Source organism: Psammomys obesus, unplaced genomic scaffold, assembly GCF_907164565.1.
Source record: "Psammomys obesus unplaced genomic scaffold, mPsaObe1.curated_primary_1811, whole genome shotgun sequence".
In the NCBI taxonomy this organism is placed as follows: Eukaryota; Metazoa; Chordata; class Mammalia; order Rodentia; family Muridae; genus Psammomys; species Psammomys obesus.
Window position 1 is genome coordinate 17,780,903 of NW_026592548.1, and position 19,764 is coordinate 17,800,666.

At 35.5% G+C, this 19,764-nt stretch overlaps 1 protein-coding gene across 3 annotated transcripts in view; it reads left to right on the forward strand.

Annotated features, from left to right (window-relative positions):
- Positions 1-19,764, forward strand: part of Pkn2 (protein kinase N2) — a 108,494-nt gene that overhangs the window by 66,520 nt on the left and 22,210 nt on the right. For all 3 annotated transcript variants that reach the window (XM_055614316.1, XM_055614318.1, XM_055614317.1), the window contains 9 exons: positions 1,197-1,382; positions 2,473-2,582; positions 13,504-13,647; positions 13,968-14,043; positions 14,696-14,870; positions 15,084-15,210; positions 15,571-15,701; positions 15,790-15,865; positions 15,943-16,034. In XM_055614316.1, coding sequence (XP_055470291.1) covers positions 1,197-1,382; positions 2,473-2,582; positions 13,504-13,647; positions 13,968-14,043; positions 14,696-14,870; positions 15,084-15,210; positions 15,571-15,701; positions 15,790-15,865; positions 15,943-16,034 — 1,117 coding nt within the window. The remainder of the gene's footprint in view (positions 1-1,196; positions 1,383-2,472; positions 2,583-13,503; positions 13,648-13,967; positions 14,044-14,695; positions 14,871-15,083; positions 15,211-15,570; positions 15,702-15,789; positions 15,866-15,942; positions 16,035-19,764) is intronic.

Sequence of the window (19,764 nt, forward strand, 5' to 3'; positions counted from 1 at the left end):
GTGTGGTCAGAGGTGTATACTGTGAGACACACTACAGCTAACACGATGAAATGTTCTCTATGCTTTGTTTTGTTATTTTTTTGTTTGTGTGTTTATTATTTTAGGGGGGAGGTTGCAGTGTTGTATACAAGGGGATGGGGAGATTAGTGGATCTGGGTACATGATGTAAAACTCATGAAGAATCATTAAAAAAGTTAAAAAATTTAACTGGACAGTTTTATTTTAAAAGTCTTAAAAGCATTTGTATTTAGAATTTGAACATCAAGGAAGGAACATTTTTTAAAAAATAACTATTCTTTATGTCTTTTGGTGTTGTCCTTTTTTATATGTCTGTGAACATATATAAGCTTTTCACTTTGAGGATGAAGAGGGCATTAGATACTCCAGAATTGTGTTTATAAACAGTTGTTAGCTGCCTTGTGGGCGCTGGGAATTGAATCTTTGTCCTCTGAAAGAACAGTAAATCTCTCAACCCCTAAGCTATCTCTTCAGCCTTAAGGCAACATTTTGAGTTTTAAGATTAGTCCAAGTAGTGAAAAAGCCATGTATCCAGATAGCTTTAGTCACAGTTCCTTGTGACTAAACTCAGTTCCTTGTGTTCCAGAAAACACAGCAAAGTACTTTTCTCTGTTACCTATGTAACTATTAAGTACAGCTGTTATTTGCACTCAGAATTCTTTGTATCTAATCTGAATATAAATATTTAGCTTTATTTTTCCTCTCATGTTCTCTAGCCACATAATTCTCCATTCTTTGATTATAAAAAGAACATTTATACATGTGTGTTTATTTAACTAGTTTTGTGCCCCATGTTAACTTTTATAAGTATTGTTCTTTTATTGTTTTAGTTTGTTAAAGTCTCCTATACTACCCAAGCTGGACTACAAGTCCCTGAGTCACAGGCTATCCCCAAAGGCCTCTCTTGCCTCAGCCTTAAATTCTTGTGTAACAGGTGTCTCCTACCATTCTGACAGTTACTGTTGTTGTTTTTGTTTTTTTCCTATTAAAATTGATGCAGAGTTTCCAGTTGCTTCTTTGAGTGGATACAGAACGGTGGTAGATTCCTCAGAGATCCTTGGTAAAAAGAGTTTTTGTTATTTAGCAAATCATCCTCTTTTTCCACTTTCTGAACAGATAACAGACATGGCCTTGTAAATTATGATTATTGTTCTTATTTCATACTTATTTATTAACAGGTACTTTGGAAGTTCGTCTCATGGGGTGCCAAGATATCCTAGAGAATGTCCCTGGACGGTCAAAAGCAGCATCAGTTGCATTGCCTGGATGGAGTCCAAGTGAAAACAGATCATCTTTTATGAGCAGAACTAGTAAAAGTAAAAGTGGAAGTAGTCGCAATCTCCTGAAAACGGATGACTTGTCCAGTTCAGTAACCATGCTTTTTAAAATCATGCTACAGATAAAAGGGGCTTATCAATGGAGACTGACAAAAATGGGAAGTGTCCAAATAGGACCAAAAAGTTTTAGTTGCCATAATTTAAAAATTTTTTTAATTTATAATAAGAAACAGAAAAACAACACATCTTACTTTATTGAAAAATGAATGATAAATAGCAAACTCATTTGAAACATCATTTCTTATACAAAAATGAAGGGCTGCAGACACTGTGGGACATTTCTTCCTGGTAGACTCCATCTGGGTTATTTTAACTGATGACCATTAAAAACTGAACTTCTGGTAAATAGCTAATGGATGAGATATGTGCCGGAATAGATAATGACTTGAGTAACCAGCTTTTGCAGTGTTGGAAGAGTGAAAATAAGAGATTTAGGAGCATAATGAAGATATTCCCTGTATACATTAAAAAAAGTATACCTAAACATAGCTGGGAGGGAAGGCAGATAATATTTCAACATTCTAGAGAATATCTTTCTTGTGTTTAGAGAGAAACTGGGAGAGAAGTGAAAATAAAGAATTGTTTGAGGCAGTAAGCCATCTAATAAATGTAGAGGAAGACAGTCAGATGACTAATAGACAGTTAACGATTGATTATGAAAAAACAAAGGAAAACAATCCTTTTCTAGCTGGGTGTGGTGGCACATGCCTTTAATCCCAGCAGAGGCAGGTGGATCTCTGTGAGTTTGAGGCCAGCCTGGTCTACAAAAACAAGTCCAGGACAGCCAAGGCTACACAGAGAAACCCTATCTTTAAAAACAAAGAAAAAACCTTTTTTTCCCCCAACTTTTCATGCTATAAAATAGTGATAATTGTCTTTAGGGGCTGGTGAGATGGCTCAGAGATTAAGAATGCCGGCTGTTCTTCCAAAGGTCCTGAGCTCAATTCCCAGCAACCACAAGATGGCTCATAGCAATCTGTAATGAGATCTGGTGCCCTCTTCTGGCCTGCAGGCACACGTGCTGGCAGAATACTATGTAAATAATAAATAAATAAATCTTAAAAAAAAAAAATAACAGTTTAAAGTTTTTAACCAAACTTACAAATTCTGATTACAGATGATGTCTGTGCTGTGTTGAAGCTAGATAATACTGTGGTTGGTCAAACAAGCTGGAAGCCCATTTCCAATCAGTCATGGGACCAGAAATTTACACTGGAGCTAGACAGGGTAAGATGAGAACTTCTTCCTTGGAAATAGTATAGTTTTTACTTATTGAAATCTTTAAGAAGTTTTGTTGTTTTGTATTTTGAGATAGGATCTCACTGTATGCCCAGGCAATCATGAAGCTCACTATGGAGACCAGGTTGGCCTCTAACTCACAGAAATCCTCCTGCCTCTGGGATTAAAAGTGTGTGGCACAACCAGCCCCAAGAAGTTTGTAAAATCAGAAGCATGTACATATTTCTGATGTTTCTCATCTAAAGAATTGTATATAAATTTGTCTTTAAGATATATGTATATATCTGATTGCTACAATAGCTTTAGTTTACAATAATTTGAAAATATGTGGTTTATATCAGCTAGGAAAGTTGGCAGTGGTGAAGTGGAGTATCAGAATATAATTTCTGTATCTTGGGGTTGTTTCGTGGTGTTTTCCTATGTGGCCTCAGTTGTCTCAAAGTATTCCCTTCTCAACCTGTGCTCAGACTACAGCCACAGCCACTACCATGCTCAACTATTTGTATTTAATAACATATAGTCTGTTTACTACAGTGATTCTTCTGTCCCAAGATTTGTAAATTTGACTGAATGGAGCTCAGCTGTCAATGTTGTCAAAATGTCTTTCATGATTGATGTAAATAACTAGAGTCTAAGCTATGTTTGTATAACAACAGAAGTCAACAGTGTATTAAAATCTGCAAAATAACTTTATTTCAGATTTAAATCCATCCATTAGTCTAGAAGAAAAATACTCAGTCTCTATTATATTTTGATCTAAAATAAAGTAGTAGATTTTACTATTTGATCATCAGATCAATGACATTTTAAAGTTACATATACCAGTAAAAGCACATGTATGGTGCCTGTAGAGATTATAGGCTGTGGAAGTGCTGGTAATTATATCCCTAGCTGCTACCTGTAAAGTGTTTTTCTAATTTATCTGATTTTTATCTTCAGTTAAGCATTCTTGTTCAGACTTTTATTGTCTCAAAATTATATCTGTCAGTTAACTTTTATAGATATACAGCCTTTTTTGTATTCCACTTCAGTGATGATTGAGATAATATCAGGTTACGTCCATATAATTCTTTTTAGAGAAGTAGTAGAACTTAATGTTCACCATTTTACTAAAATAATTTAATTAATCTCTGTTCCTGAGCATCAGACTGATCTTCAGCAAATGCTGCTTTCATTCTGGAATTTATTCTCAGTTTAGAATCATTCATTCATTCATCCTACTTTCCTATTTAATCAAATATTGATTACTGATACATCCCAGGACTTCCAGGTGCAGACTGACAATGAACAATATAAACAAGTCTCTTGGGTTCTCTTATGAAATTTATACTTTATTGGCTTTCAATATGTATCTCATTATTTGCAGGCTTTACTATTATAACAGAGCTATCCTTAAGAGTCTACTACCTCATTTCTAGGACATACCTTTATTCCAATGATTCCATAGTAAAAGATAACAATAAAATATTGTTATTTTAAAATATAAAAACAATTTTCCATGCACGGAAAATACATATAAGATTTAACCTTGGGATTTCTGTAAAGAATAAATGTGAATGAGAGGAGTTGAAAGGCATGTACATTGGTAGGTGTCTGTTCCAGAGATATAACTTTAAGGTAGTGATAGGTGAAGTAAATTCTGGGAGTAGGAATAGAAAGAAAATGTATGTGGAAATGAAAGGCAAGTCAGAGAACTTACTCAGTGGATCTGAACCTAAAGTAAGGAAATAGAAAAGAAAATCATACCACAAGAGTTTGAAAATAATTATGTTAGAGAAAGATAAGTTCTAGACTTCCTCTAGAGTTTTTCTGGTTAGATAGAGAGCCTAGGTTAATCCTATTTATGTGCCAGACATTTTATAGGATATAGGTTTACAGTGTAACTCACAGGTTTAATATCACTGATTTTATATTCTGTGCCAAGCATCATTCTTGATGCTGGTTGTAATTGTTCAAAATAGTCAAAGTTCTATAGAAAAAGAAAATAACTAGTAAACACACAGAAGTGAGGGAATAGAGTTGTATAAAAGGATCAGAAGTGATAGAATAGAGCTGTTATAATAGGATCAGAATTGAGAGACTATTGTAGACAGAGGAAATTACACTTAACCTGAGACCTAGTGTGGGAAAACGTAGACAGGTTGCTAAGATCCAAAGAGTATTCTGAAAAGAGGAAACAAATAGCTCCCTAACACAGGTGGAAAGTTGATGTGTTGCCAGGAGAAAAAGCTGTGAGATAAATAAAACAGCAGAGTCAGAGAGATGCCACATTACAAGTTAGTTATATTAGGAGGTAGAAGAGAGTAACATCTTTTTTATTATAGGTGTTGTCTTTGTTTTGTCGGGTGTTTTTGGTTTTTTTTTTTTTTTTTTTTTTTTTTTTTTTTTTTTTTTTTTTTTTTTGGTTCTTTGGTTTTGTTTTGGGGTGGTGGATTTTTTTTTTTTTCTTCTTCTTTTACTTTTTGAGACAGGGTACCACGTTTAGCTCACTTTGATCTCAAACTTACCTTGGACTCCAAGTGTTGGGATTTCTCGCCTGTGCTTTCATGCCTGTAGGGTTTTAATATGGGGTACTTGATCTCTGGTTTACTACAGCAAATGATCCTATAGAAAGAAATACCATCTACTATAGAAGCTACTGGTAGTCCACAGTGAGAAAAGCAATCTTTTATAAGCAGTGTCCCAGAAGTAGAAAGGAGGGTGTTGTATGTATGATCATGTCTAGAACATCATGTTTACGTAAACTTATCCAGTAAAGAATTGCCAGGATGGTGAGATGGTGAAATATGCCATTACGTGTTTGAGTTTACTGCTGTCCATTAGGCTCAGTGTCTCTAAGGTGGATGTTAAGGAAGAAATGCAGTAATGTTAGGTAGAAAGACTGGCACAATATATGCAATGCCTTTTACTATCCTGGCACATTTTAGCCATTCAGAGATAGACTCCGATACATTAAATTTTTTTTTTAGATAGGGTGTGTGTGTGTGTGTGTGTGTGTGTGTGTGTGTGTGTGTGTGTGTGTATGTGTATGCTTGCTTGTACAGGTCTACACCCAGAGGCCAGAGTAGAACATACTGTGCCTTCTTTTGCTCTGTCTTATCCCATTGGAAAAAAAACCTCTCACTATACTTAGAGCTTCCCATTTTTGGCTAAGATAGTGGACAGCATGTCTCAGTGATTTCCCATATCTTCTTGTCCTCTGTTTTACCAGCAAACATTGGGGTTGCATGTGTAGTTGGCTGTACTCTTTTTATGTGAGTGGTAGGAATCCCAGCTTACATCCTCAGAATTGCACAGCAAATGCTCTGTCTCTCTCTCTCTTTCTGTCTCTCTCTCGCTTTCCCTTTGTCCCTCCAAGACAGGGTTTCTCTGTAGCCCTGGCTGTCCTAGAACTTGTTCTGTAGACCAGGCTGGCCTTGAACTCAAAGATCTGCCTGCCTCTGCCTCCCAAGTGCACCAACACACCCAACATCTTTCATTTCAAAGTATACTTAACATAAACAAAATCCAAGTATAGCATTTTCATGGTTTGTGAAATCAGTCATAAGGAAACTTAAGAGGGGGCTAGGGATGTCAGTCAGTTGCACAACATTTGATTAGCATAAGGGTTTAAGAATATTAAATAAAGGCTGGAGAGATGACTTAGCATTTAAGAGCACATACTACTCTTGCAGAGGACCCAAGTTTGGTTCCCAAAACCCAGCTGCAGCAGCACAAAAATGTCAGTGGTCTCCAGCTCCAGGGGATCTGACAACCTCTTATGACCTGCACAGGTACCTGTCCATGTACATTTGGCAAACACACACAAACACACACAATCCAAGGAGAAGAGGAGGAGCAAGAGAAGAAGAGGAGTAGGAGGAGGGATAAGGAGAAGAAAAGAAGATTATATCCCAGATTCCTCATTCCTCTTACCGCTTTCTAAGTTTTCTAGTTTTAGGTAAAGAAGTCTCTCTCTTTCCCAATTGTGTCTATAAAGAAGCTATCCTCCAGTTCTACTCTTTATATTCCTGAAATCTTATTCTGTTTGTTATCCCTCCTGTTACCTGTTTTAACCTCACTTTCTCTCACCGCTCATTTTTATTGCATATGTTCACATTCTTCCCATTGTTAAAAAAGCATTTTTCTTTTGCCTCTTCCTAGTTCTTTGAGAGGTTTCTCTTTCACAGACAAAGGTTTTGAAAAGCTCACATGCTAAAGTTTCTGATACTGCTCTCATTTCAAAAAAGGCATGTTTAGTATCCCATTTAATCCTCAGTAATCTTATAATGTACAGTTATTATAATTGTTTTAGGGATTACTGTGATCCTTATACTCAAGTAACTTTTTTGCAGGCCCCACAAGAGGAAAAACAAAAAAGCAAAATTTACAGACATTTTTGCACAGAGCCAGGTCTTTCTGTGGTGAAGGCCTGTGTTCTTTTTCACTAAAATTAGCTAACTTGTCTCAACTTCTGCCCATCATTTTGCTAGAGTAGATCTTCTTAATTACAGATTACAGTAGTAATAATACAAATTAATATGTTCTGAGATTAACTTAAGTGCTAAGTCTGTGTTCTTATAAGTCTCCTAAAATGGTTGACACTGTTGGGTATATTTTATAGGTGAGTAAACTGAGGTCCAGAATAGTTACAGTAACTTGTCCAAGTTTCCAAACATACAATAGTGTGGAGCTAAGATTTGAACCTGTTTATTATCAAAACATTTACTGAGTTTGCAGGTACAATACAATTGGTTCTAGTGCCCCTTGTTTTTAACTAATTGCACATGCCTGATATGATTTAGCCCCTGTACTCTTCCCCGTATATAATAAACTTTTAGAGTCAGCCTATAGCTTCCAAAATAAAGATGTAATCACTTTTCAGATCAAGCAAAGCCCTCATGACCTCCCTTTATATGCTTATTTTCCCAGAGCTGACCCAGTTAGAAAGTATATATTCTTTGAAACTTGTTTCTTATCCCTAGAATATTCTATATCCCTAGAATATTATAATTCTTGTATATTCTTTTCCCTCTAATTACTGTGTCCTCTCTTTCCTTATTGTGATCATTTCTCAAAACCCAATTTGAACAATTCTGATTTTATTTTTCAGGTAACTTTTATTTTTAAAAAGATAGTGTTCTCTTTCATGTCATTGTACAATTGTACACTCTGTTTTGTTGCCAGTCTTTATTTACATTTACATACCCTTAATAACAGTATGAACTATTTGAAAACAAGACAAATAGGTTTCTCATCCTTTTTTCTCCTTTACAAAAAGTAATTTTATGTTGATATTCATAAGTATTAATAGGATAAATAGTAATAATTTATGTAAAAACAGTTATTAGAACTAAAAAAAAAAGTAGCTAGAAAGAAGGCTCAGTAATTAAGAATGTTTCTGGCTCTCCAAGACACACGGTTTGCAGCACCCATCTTCAGCTGCTCACAATACCTGTAAAGTCAGTTCTTGGGAATCCTACACTTTCTGTCCTCTCAAGGCACCTACATACATATGTTTACATAAACATACATTATACTCACGAATAAAAATAAAAGTAAAGATTTATTTTTATTTAAAAGCCTAAAAAGCTGTTTCCCTCAGCCATTATATATATATATATATTTTATCTTTTACTTTATCAAATCTTGAGGACATGACATTGTTGATATACTGATTTGCAAGGATTCCCTGATAAATACATATCAGTTCTAGAGAGAATGGGCAAATTTTATTTGAAATATCTTCTTTCTTACATTCTTCATCACTGTCCATACAACTGACTCTGATTTAATTCTCCATGTCGCAAATATCATTAAAAAAATCATTGCTCCAAATCATGGTTAAAGCATTTTGAAATTCCTAACTCTCTGGTCTTTAAATTTATAGTAAGGACTGCTATTCATTATTATAAGAAAAATGAAAAAGAATTAGAAGTGTTTCTTGCATTAAACATCCTAAATTAGACAAGTTAAAAAGTAAATTGTGGCAAAATAAAAACCTCCAAATTGTTTCTTAGAATCATAAAATTGAATTCTACTCAACAGGAACTTGTATTTAATATTTGAAAATAAATCAGAACATAATCATATGTAAGCAGAAAGAGATAATGGGGTTTTGAAAGAGAGAATATAAAGTTAATGTTTAAATGTTTAAAGAAGCAATAATAGTGTTTAAAAACTTGAGTGAATAAGGAATGATAAACCAAAATGAGTAGGCAAAGTTTTAAAAGAATACATTTGTAGATATATATAAATTTTGTTTTGATACAGTGGATGGGAAGCAGAAAACAAAGTGTGATTGGTCATTAGTTGAAGAATTAATTGCTTATGCACATGGGAAGGAGAACTAATAGAACTTAATAAAAGTGGGGATGCAATATTTGAGATTGAGGATGAGTTACAGGGCTCTGTGACAGAGCTAAAGAAGTTAAATGGAGTACAACACAAAAGAGGTTTTTAAAAAGTTATGAAAAAGAGCCCAAGACACAGGAAGGAAAGAACAAGAAGGTCAACACACTAAGTTGAGTTCAGATGAATGAATGAAGGGTGGCCATGTGTGTAAATTTTCCAGAGTCAGTTTATAATTGTGGACTTCACACTTTATAGAGTCCAAGTTTCTAGCAAAATGAGTAAGCTACCCACATCTAAAAAGCAGAGAGAAGGATGGAGTGAGTTTGAGCACTATTATGACAAATGGATATTTAATGTGGCCTTGATAAATGGAATGAGTTGGACTGCCATGAGGGTAAACCTGTACCAGAGTCTACCTATTGGTTTTGTGTGGGGGAAAAAGATTCAGTAGGAGTAACAAGTATAAAGTCATAGAGGAAAAAAATATGTGAGTTTGGAATAAAAGGGAGGCTGTGGAACTTTAAAGTATGTGAACTGATAAAGGAAAGAGTTACTTACACGTAACTTATAATCTTACAAGACTTAAAAGTTCAGCTCTAGTTATTTGCCAAACATAAAAATAAATAACTGTCCCACAGTTGTCTTTACTAGGAAGTAGGTGACAAGTGAGGCATACATGAAATCCCAACATGTAGGGAGCTGAGGTAGGAGAGTTCAAGGACTACCTGGGATTTGCATAGTAAGAGCTGTCTCAAAATCAAAACAATAAAGTAGTTATTATATTTGTGTCCTAGAAAATCAATATTGGAGCACAAGTGTTAAATGCCTTTATATAGCTCTTATTTAATTACAGCTAATAAATGGTATGTCTGCATATAGTCCAAAGTTTATATATAGTTTTCCAAAGTTTAGAATCAAATGGACCTTCATTTTTTTAACAATTGGATTGTTTTGTTTTCTTTTTATTATTGTTGAAAAGGAAGCTTAGGAACACGGACTATTTCTAACAGGATTTCAAGGGTAGGCTGTTTGACACCCCCCCCCCCCCTGGGGAGGAGCAGTCTGTTAGGCCACAGAGGAGGACTTTGCAGCCAGCCCTGAAGATACCTGATAAAACAGGGTCAGATGAAAGGGGAGGAGGTCCTCCCCTATCAATGGACTTGGAAAGGGGCAGGGAGGAGACCAGGGAGGGAGTGTGGGGTTGGGGAGGGAATGAGGGAGCGGGATACAGCTGGGACACAGAGTTAACAAAATGTAACTAAAAAGAAAATAATAATAATAAAAAAAAATTAAAAAAAAAAAGAAAAGGAAGCTTAGTAAAAATGTGATGTCATCAGGATGGAGATAGCAGTGCTAATAGTGAAACTATACATAAACTTGATCTAGTAGTTCTCGGGTGTTCCCTCTGAAAAGCAAATGTATTCCTCAGTACCTTGGGCCACTCAGCAGATCATTTGGAAGTTCATCCTTCCTCATGCCAATTCCTTTATGCTAGATATGCATCATTTTTGTTTTTAAATTCCATTAAACTTGTTAGACTTCTACCTCAGCTACTCAGAATGCTGACTCAGTGCCTCTTGTCTTTTTTTAATCATATTGTATCCCTAGAATGATAAGACACACAGATTGCTTATTCCAATCCAGCAGTTTTCTTTGATTCTAAATTCAAATTCACAATAAAACAAAATGAGTCAGGAGCTGGTACAGTCAGCCAGTATTGCCAGTTAGTTCCTAACTCAGATCCAATTGCCCAGTCACCTTTTTGAATTGCACTCTTACTCTATCCATATTATATTTCTTCTATAGTGTGTAATTTCCTCCAAGCTCTTGCTTTATAGAACTCACCTGTAGTTTACATTCTAGACAGTGGTGGCATCTCTTTACATAGAAGTCTTTGTTGGTTTGTATGCTGCTTTGCATCTCATATTCAATATCTCTCGCCAGCTTTTCTAAATTACATTGGATGTTCAGTGTTAAAGAAAATAGACAATTCATTAAGTTACAGAGAACTGATAGTACCGCTCCATCACAGATAACCTCTCAATTTGGGAAGAGTGTTCACGAGGACCAGTGCAAAGTAACAAAAAATAAAGGTTCTTATCCTTGAAACCTTGTAGAACTCAAAGAAACTTCTCTTAGCTCTGTGACTTCACATTCCATACCAAATCTCAGATCTCTAATTTATTTCAGTTTGCCATATAGACTAGAGACAGGGGAATGAGAAATCAATTAATGAGTTTGTTTTAATAGACTTCCTACGATGGATAGTAAAAAAATGAAGTGATTGAAGCTGCTTTCCACACAGCCCCACTGCTTCAGCACTGTGAGTAACAAACAGTAGTAATTCCATCACTAGCATTTGTACCCCTTCAGGCTGGTTAATCTTTATAAGCCTTTGCATCATATATCCTCTTGATCCTTAACAAGCCTTCCTGCTCAGAATAGTGGAGGAAGCTAGAAAGCAGTAGAGTTCCAGTCCCCTGATTTAAAAAGATAAAAAAAACAACACAAAATGTATATTACCAATCCTCAATTTATTTCTAAAAATAACTCTAAAATATTTAATGTTTCTATGTGTATGTGAGATTTGTGTGTGTGCATGCACATGCTCAGGTGCTGTCAGTTGTATGCACCCATGCACATGCATGCAGATGCCAGAAGGGGAGTTCAGGGATCCTGTTCTGTCACTCTCCACCTTATTCCCTTGAGACAGGGCTTGTCACTAAACATGGAACTAGCTCATCATTTTTTAGCAAGGCTGACTGGTTAGTGAGCCCCATCAACCCTCCTGTTACCCCTTCCCAACCTTAGCGCTGGAGGTACTGGCTCTACATCCATACTTTATAGCTCAGGTCTTTATGCCTACCTGGCAAGGCCCCTGAAGTACTTAAACTTCTAATAGAATATAAATAGTATTGATACCCAATTATGTATATACCACATGCTAATCCAAAAATACATATATTCTCATGCTTTTTATTCCAAAGTATTGTGAGACAGAAATAAGATTTTCTGGAATCGCATATCAAAAATTCTATTTTCTGATTATTTCTTTCGCTGGCAATTAGTCTTTATTAACTAGATATTGTCACTATGGCAAAACAAATAAAAAAAATCATCTCAGAGAAAATAAAATTTACTTTAGCTTTAAGTTTCAGAGTTTGAGGTTCATATTCATTTGTCCCAGTTGTTTTTAGACTTGGTGAGGCAGACATCACAAAGGAAGAACTTGAAAGAGGAAAGCTGCTCACCTCCTAACAGCCAGAAAGCAAGGAAACAAAGAATGTGATGTCAGTGTATCCTTCAGCTATGCATCCCCAATTACCTCCTTCCCCAGCCACCTCCTAAAGTTTTACTCACTTCCCAGAAGCACTACTATCACCTAGGATAGATGGTCAGCATGGGGAACAGGGGTGCCAGGGTTGACTGACACTTACGGCCATATGATACCAGAGTGTGCCTGATTTGTTCTGCTTTGATTTATGTTTATTTCATGTTGCAGTTTTATAAATGTTTTTATTTTCACCAACTAGTTTTATAATTTAAAGTAAAAAATCTACCATGTATACTAGGAACCTACATAATAAAATGCATAATTTCAAATTGAAAATTGTTGTATACAAGAAGTAATTTATTGTAGAACCTGAAGGCGAATACATTTATATCTTATTGTAGGTGATCTACATAGTTCTTAAAAACAAAACAGTGCAAGAGTCTGCTTTCTAATTAAAATGTACATGAATTAAAACAATTGCAGAAATCAGTTAATGACTTGATCCTACCTTATGAACTGTAGTCTAAGGTATATTTAGTAGTAAGTTGTCAAAACACTAAGTATGCTTTCTCCTGTAAACATTATTTCTAATGACCACAATATATTCTCTTGTGTGGATATAAAATCATATTGTACTTGTCCTATGGTCTCATTTATAGCAGTTGTTACTAGTTTGCTTTTTTCGTATGTCTTTTTTAGATTATAGTAAAAGAACAACTTTTTGTATACCCCATTTCCACTTAACACAGACTATTGTGCTCAACAATATTTCTGCCTCGTGGGAATCTTTTCAAAGTTCAGTGACCTAATGTTCACATAGTACTTATATAGAGTGTATGGCAACATAAGTACAGAAGAAAGGTCATTCCATATCTTCTGATCCCATAGTGGGTCAAAGAAATGTTTTTTGCGTGGGTTTTCTGAGGCAAGCCTTGAGACATTTTAGCAGCAGGATAGCAGGCAGTAGCATGTGGAGAAATAAAACCTGAAAGATTGCAGTTCTAAGTGGGAGAGAAGTTTCTGTAATTATTGATCGTTCTTAGTGTGTGTTCTGGCCTTGAATGTCAGAAATGCATTAGCAGAAATTGGCTGAATAAGTTTGTTTAAGTTAAAATTTGTAAGTTAATAAGAGTAATATGTAATTTTAAACCATTAAAAAGCTTTGTTTTAAATACTGTGATTTTGGTGTGTACTTTGTTTATTGTATTTGTATTTCATATATTTTGTGATATTATATTCAAGTGTGTGTCCAATGATGTCTTTTCTGTTTGTTTGTTTTTGTTTCTTTTTTAATTATCTTAGTCACGTGAACTGGAAATTTCAGTTTATTGGCGTGATTGGAGATCTCTGTGTGCTGTAAAATTTCTGAGGTTAGAAGATTTTTTAGACAACCAGCGGCATGGCATGTGTCTCTATTTGGAACCACAGGGTACTTTGTTTGCAGAGGTAATACATGTATTTTTTTTAATGTACATAACTATGGTAGAAATTGTATGTGTTAGCAGCATGATGTAGAAGTGGCAAGAGTGTTAGGCTGATAGACAGATATCTTGAACTCTTGACTGCTCTGCTGCATTTGAGGTGTGTGACCTTGAGGAAAATCATTTATCCTCTCTCAGTTCATGTTCTCATCTGGAAAATGAAGGGGTTGGACTGAGTTGTAGTGAAAATTCTTTAAGTTTCTGAAAACTTAGAAACCTAGTAGATTTCATGAACCATAGTCTATTACAATTTCTATGTCAATTTGAATTTTCTTTTCATTACAGGTTACCTTTTTTAACCCAGTTATTGAAAGAAGACCAAAACTCCAAAGACAAAAAAAAATTTTTTCAAAGCAGCAAGGTAATTACCAAGGATCAAATGCAGTATTTTATTTATAGAAAATCCAACTGTCATTGTAAAAGTAGTTGTAGTTCTTTCTTTTTAGTTACCAATTTCTAATATTTTTACAGGAGTAGTTAAGCATATCCATCCATGGAATAATAGAATCCATCACTCCATTTCTTTGTTTTATTTTGAGATAATCTAGTAGCCTGTATCCTCAAATTATGCTGTCTTTAAGGATGACCTTAAAAGTGATCTCCCATGTGCATGCACCACCATGCCTCCTGACTTCATCACTGAGTTTCAGTAATAATCAACTCATCATTGTCTTATCATTTCCCATCCACTCTCTGCTTTCTGAGCTTATTTGAAGCAGACTAAGATATCATTGAGTCCTGTTGTTCATTATCACAGATGCCATAAACGTTAACCACACCTAATACTAGAGTTAAGATAGAATCCAAATTCTTAATCTGTTTTTAAAATTTATTTGTGCTATTTACACAACCTTTTAATAAAAAACAAAATAGTTAGGAACTAGTTTTTAAGTTACAAATCTTGTTTGTTCTTCATAAATTATAAACTGATGAATATGAATTTTTTAATTATGGCTTTCGGTAATGTATAAAGAAATTACTTATCCTGCTTTTGTTATTCTTTATTTCTACAGGCAAAACATTTCTCAGAGCTCCTCAAATGAATATTAATATTGCCACTTGGGGAAGGCTAGTGAGACGAGCTATTCCCACAGTAAATCATTCTGGCACATTCAGCCCTCAGACTCCTGTGCCTGCTACAGTATCGGTGGTTGATGCACGAATCCCTGAACTAGCACCTCCAGCCAGGTACATGTCTTAGAAGGCTTGAGTATATCTTACACATCCATTGCTGGGATGTCTAAATGTATTGCAGTGGTTGTGCTCAGTTCCCATCTTTTCAAATGGAATTGTGAAACTGCTGCTCCTTATTTAAAAGAAGCTAGTTTGCTTTTATTTTGTAGCTACTTAAAAATAAAGACTTTTATTGCTGTTTCGGTAAATTGCTTTGTCTTCTATAAGTGATTCTACAGTAACCAAATTGGACTTTGATCTTGAACCTGAACCTCCTCCAGCCCCACCACGTGCTTCTTCCCTTGGAGAGATAGGTGAAACTTCTGAATTGAGAGTTTTGGATATACCTGGACAGGCAAGGCATTCTAAACCTTCCTTATACATTTCAATTAAAATTAATAGTTTATGAGTATATGTTTTTTGTTCTCTGGTGTTTTTTTATGAGTAAATTTTCTGGGGTTGATGAAGTTGATAGACGATAGCCTCTTTCTTCCTGTTGGAACACTGTTGTCATTAAACTCTGTATTCTCACAGGCCAAAGGAATGTTATGGGTTGCATATATTAGATAATGGTGTTGATTATTTATCTTTTACTATTTTTTTTTTAACCATAAGAACAATTAACCAAATCTGAAGTTCTTTTTCTAAAGTTTATCAAATAATGTGTTTACTGAAGATTTTTTTTTTAGTTTAATGAACACTTGATATTTTACAGGGTTCAGAAACTGTTTTCGATATTGAGAATGACAGAAATAACATGTGTCCAAAATCCAAATCTGAATATGAGCTTGACATTCCTGACTCAGGTCGAAGCTCTTGGGGTGTTCGAGAGCTTGAGGACAAAAGGTAACGGATGCGTAGTCACAGTGCTTTCTGCTATCCTCTTGGTCTGTAGTTGACTAGGTTACATCATTTTTAATTATTATCATTTTAGATCTCAACAAAGGTTTCAGTTCAATCTACAAGACTTCAGGTGCTGTGCTGTCTTGGGGAGAGGACACTTTGGAAAGGTAATCTGTCAGCACTTTAGAAATACATATATATTTAATAATTCAAATAGAAATTACTTATTTTAATCTTATTTCAGGTGCTGTTGGCTGAATATAAACACACAAATGAAATGTTTGCTATAAAAGCCTTAAAGAAAGGAGACATTGTGGCACGAGATGAAGTAGACAGGTCAGTTTTTAAAAATGAAGTTTTTCTTTGTGTTTAGAGATTAAGAGAGTAGACAGCAGTAAATCTGAGTTCCTAGAAATATTTGATGAAGTTATCTATAAGGTAACAGATAGGCATTAATTAAATGCTTTTTCTTTCCAGTCACTTCTTTTCCTTAAGCCAGGTTTGTGGATACCAAATAAAGAGAGCGGGATGTTTAAACTAATTCCACTAATTTAATAAGTTGCAGTGCTTATAAAGTATTAATGGAACTGTTACTTATTTGTGATATAGTAAACGAATTGCATTTTAGCCTGTCAAGCTGATAAACCATCATTTCCTGATAATCCACAAGTAACTCAGTGGTTAATATAATCAGCTTTTTGAAATATAGCTATAAATTTTCCCTTCTGTGTGCTTTTTATTATACTTATTTACTGCATGTATATGAATACATGCAGTGGCATAGAGCTCACATGTTGAGATCAGAGGACAACTTGTGTCACCTTGTGAGTCCTGGGGATCAAATTCAAGTTGTCAGCCTTCTCAGCAAGCACCTTTTCTTGATGAGCCATCTTGCTCTTCCTCTCTTTGTATTTTTTCTTTTAAAAATCCTTGTTTTTTTTTTTTAGTCTCCAGTCAGGGTCTCTCCACAAAGTTCTAACTATTCTGGAACTCACTGTGTAGACCAGCCTGGCCTCAAAACTCACAGAGATCTGCCTGCTCTGCCTTCCTAGTTCTGGAATCAAAGGGGTACACCCCAATGCCTGGATTAAATGCTGCTGCTGTTGTTGTTATTATTATTATATTATTAATGTATGAGTGTTTTGTCTGCATGTCTGTGAACCATGTGTGTGCAGTTCCTATTAAGGCCAGTAGTAGAGTTTGTTGGATTCCCCTGGGACTTCAGTTACAGACAGTTGTGAACTGCCATGTAGGTAACAAGAATTTGAACCTGAGTCTTTTAGAAGAAAACCAATGCTCTTAACCACTGAGCCATTTCTTTAGTCCCCCGCTTTGTGTTCTTTAATAATAGTAATTATCATGGATATATTTTATATGATTATTAAGATGCAAGGACCTTAGGAATAAAAGATTAGAACTCAAGAAGGTATTTCAATATGATTCCTATACATGCATTTAAGTGGAATTATTTTATTAAATGACATGTTCATCAGAAAAGCTTTCCTGTCATATTTAGAAGTGTTTTTCTTACACCACTAAGAATCTTAATAGAAAGTAGTCTTGTAGAGATTGGACAAATGACTTAGCTGTGAAGAGCACAGGGGGAGTGCAGCCCTACCAGGCCACAGAGGAAGACAATGCAGCCAGTCCTGATAAGACCTGATATGCTAGGGTCAGATGAAAGGGGAGGAGGACCTCCCTTATCAATGGACTGGAGGAGGGGCAAGGGAGGAGAAGAGGGAGGGAGGGCAGGATTGGGAGAAGACAAAGGAGAGGGGCTACATCTGGGATACAAACTGAATAAATTGTAATAAATAAAAATTTTAAATGCTGGGGGGGGGGGAGAAGAAGAAAAGAAAATAGCCCCAAATCATGAAAAAGAACCTGAAATCACATGAGCATAATTGTTCTTTCTTACTAATGATTTGATCATGGGTCATGTCACTAAACGTTGTTGAAGTTTAATTATGTATGTATGTATGTATGTATGTATGTATGTATGTATGTATGTATGTATGTATGTAGATATTGCGCTCATTTTTAAACTTTTTTTTTTAATTTGGGGTTCCTTATAGCCTCTCTTAGCCCTAGGAAGGAGAGAGATTACTGAGGAGAGCGGGTGCAGACCCATTTACTTCTCCCAGCTATTTAGGGTTGATGGGTTCTTTTAAGGGCTATGCCAGCTCTCCATCAATACCAAAGGCAGCAATCAGTGTCCTCCAAGCTGTTGCATTGAAACATTTCTGTCTGTTTCCAAGCTGCCACAGCATCCATTGACATCTCTCCAGACTACTACACCTTCTGTATCTGGACTTTCCATATTGCCACACTTTCTCTTTCTGGGCTCTCATATTTATATCCCTCAGGGTCCTAGACCATTCCCCTCTCCATGCTGCATGAGGCAATCCATTACCAGGTGGCAAAGACCATGCCCCACAGGCGTCAGTTATCAGCTGTGGACAAACTAAAATCCCACACTTGGGATTAAAACAAAAACATATTAAATAATGTAACTGAGTTGTTGTTTTGTTTTATTTTATTTTTTTCCATTTTTATTTCAATTTTTATTAATTACACTTTATTCACTTTGTATCCCCCCATGCCCCCCTCCCTCCTCCCCTCCCATCACCACCCTCCCTCCTCCTTCTCAATGCATGCCCCTCCCCAAGTCCAGTAATAGGGGAGGTCTTCCTCTCCTTCCTCCTGATCTATCAGATCTCATCAGGACTGGCTGCATTGTCTCCCTCTGTGGCCTGGTAAGGTTGCTCCCCTTCAGAGGGAAGTGATCAAAAAACAGGCCAATTAGTTCATGTCGGAGACAGTCCCTGTTCCCATTCCTACATGGCAGTTCAGTGTCCAAGTGGGTTCCATAACTGAGTTTTTAAAGAAAACAATCTTCCATTACATGTAGATACATAGATAGGTATACAGATGGACATATAGATAGTTTTTGGTTTTTGTTTTGACTTTATTCTCTATTTTCATGACTAGGAATTTAACCCAGGGCCTTGTGGATGGTAGATAAGGATTCTACCACTAACTATATTACTCAGCTCTCGGTGTACTTTGTTGCTTAAACAAAGTTTTGAATTTGTGGTCCTCTTGCCACTGCCTCTAGGAATCTGGGATCACAAGTCTGCACATCAGACTTGGCCATGTACATTTGTACATATGTGTGTATCTGTATTTAATCATATTTGCCTTTCTAGTTAAATTGATACTTTAAATTGTAATGCTTTTTATTTCTTTATATGAGTAGTTCTTAGAATTACAAAAGGTTACTAGGCATAGAGGTATACACTCAGTCAGGATACTGTGGTAGAAAGATTGCCATGGTTCAGGGCCAGACTGGGCTACATATTGAGATCCTGACTCACATTCCTCCAAAAACATTCTGGGCTATTCAGAGCTACATAGTGAAACCTTGTCTTAGTTAAGAAAGCAAGGTAAAGAAAAGAATTCATGTGTTTCCTAAAACAGTAAGAAACTAGTTATATTATGAACCTCCATAATCTTAAAAATCTTAAACCTGAAATACTCAAAATCTAAAATTTTTAACTGAAGATATGATACCAAAATGTATCAGTGTTCACAAATGTTTCTTACACAGTTATTTAAAATGTTGTTGTAAAATTACTTTTAGATTTTTGATAAAAGGTACATATGAAACAAATGAATTTTGTGTTTAGACCTGGGTCCTATTGCTATGATCAGAAACAGCTCTGGCCTCAAGTGCTTCAGATAAGTTGTATCTAACCTTCACCATTGTGTTATCCTTGTAACTTATATAGCTTTTTGCTATCTTACTACTTTGAACCAGAGCTTTGTAGAAAGATGCTTTCTAATTAACTCAAGCAAAATAATCCCATAGTACCAGAAATACAAAGGTGTAGGTTAGAGGCTAGAGCTAGAGCCAGATCCTAGGCCATAGTGAAATTGAACATAACCTTGAATAAAAATTGACAAGTGACTCAGATAATTTCAGTTTTAAACTTCTAGTTTTCTTTTTTTTTTTTCTTTTTTTTTTACAATTTATTTATTTTGTGTGTATAATGTTCTGCCTGCA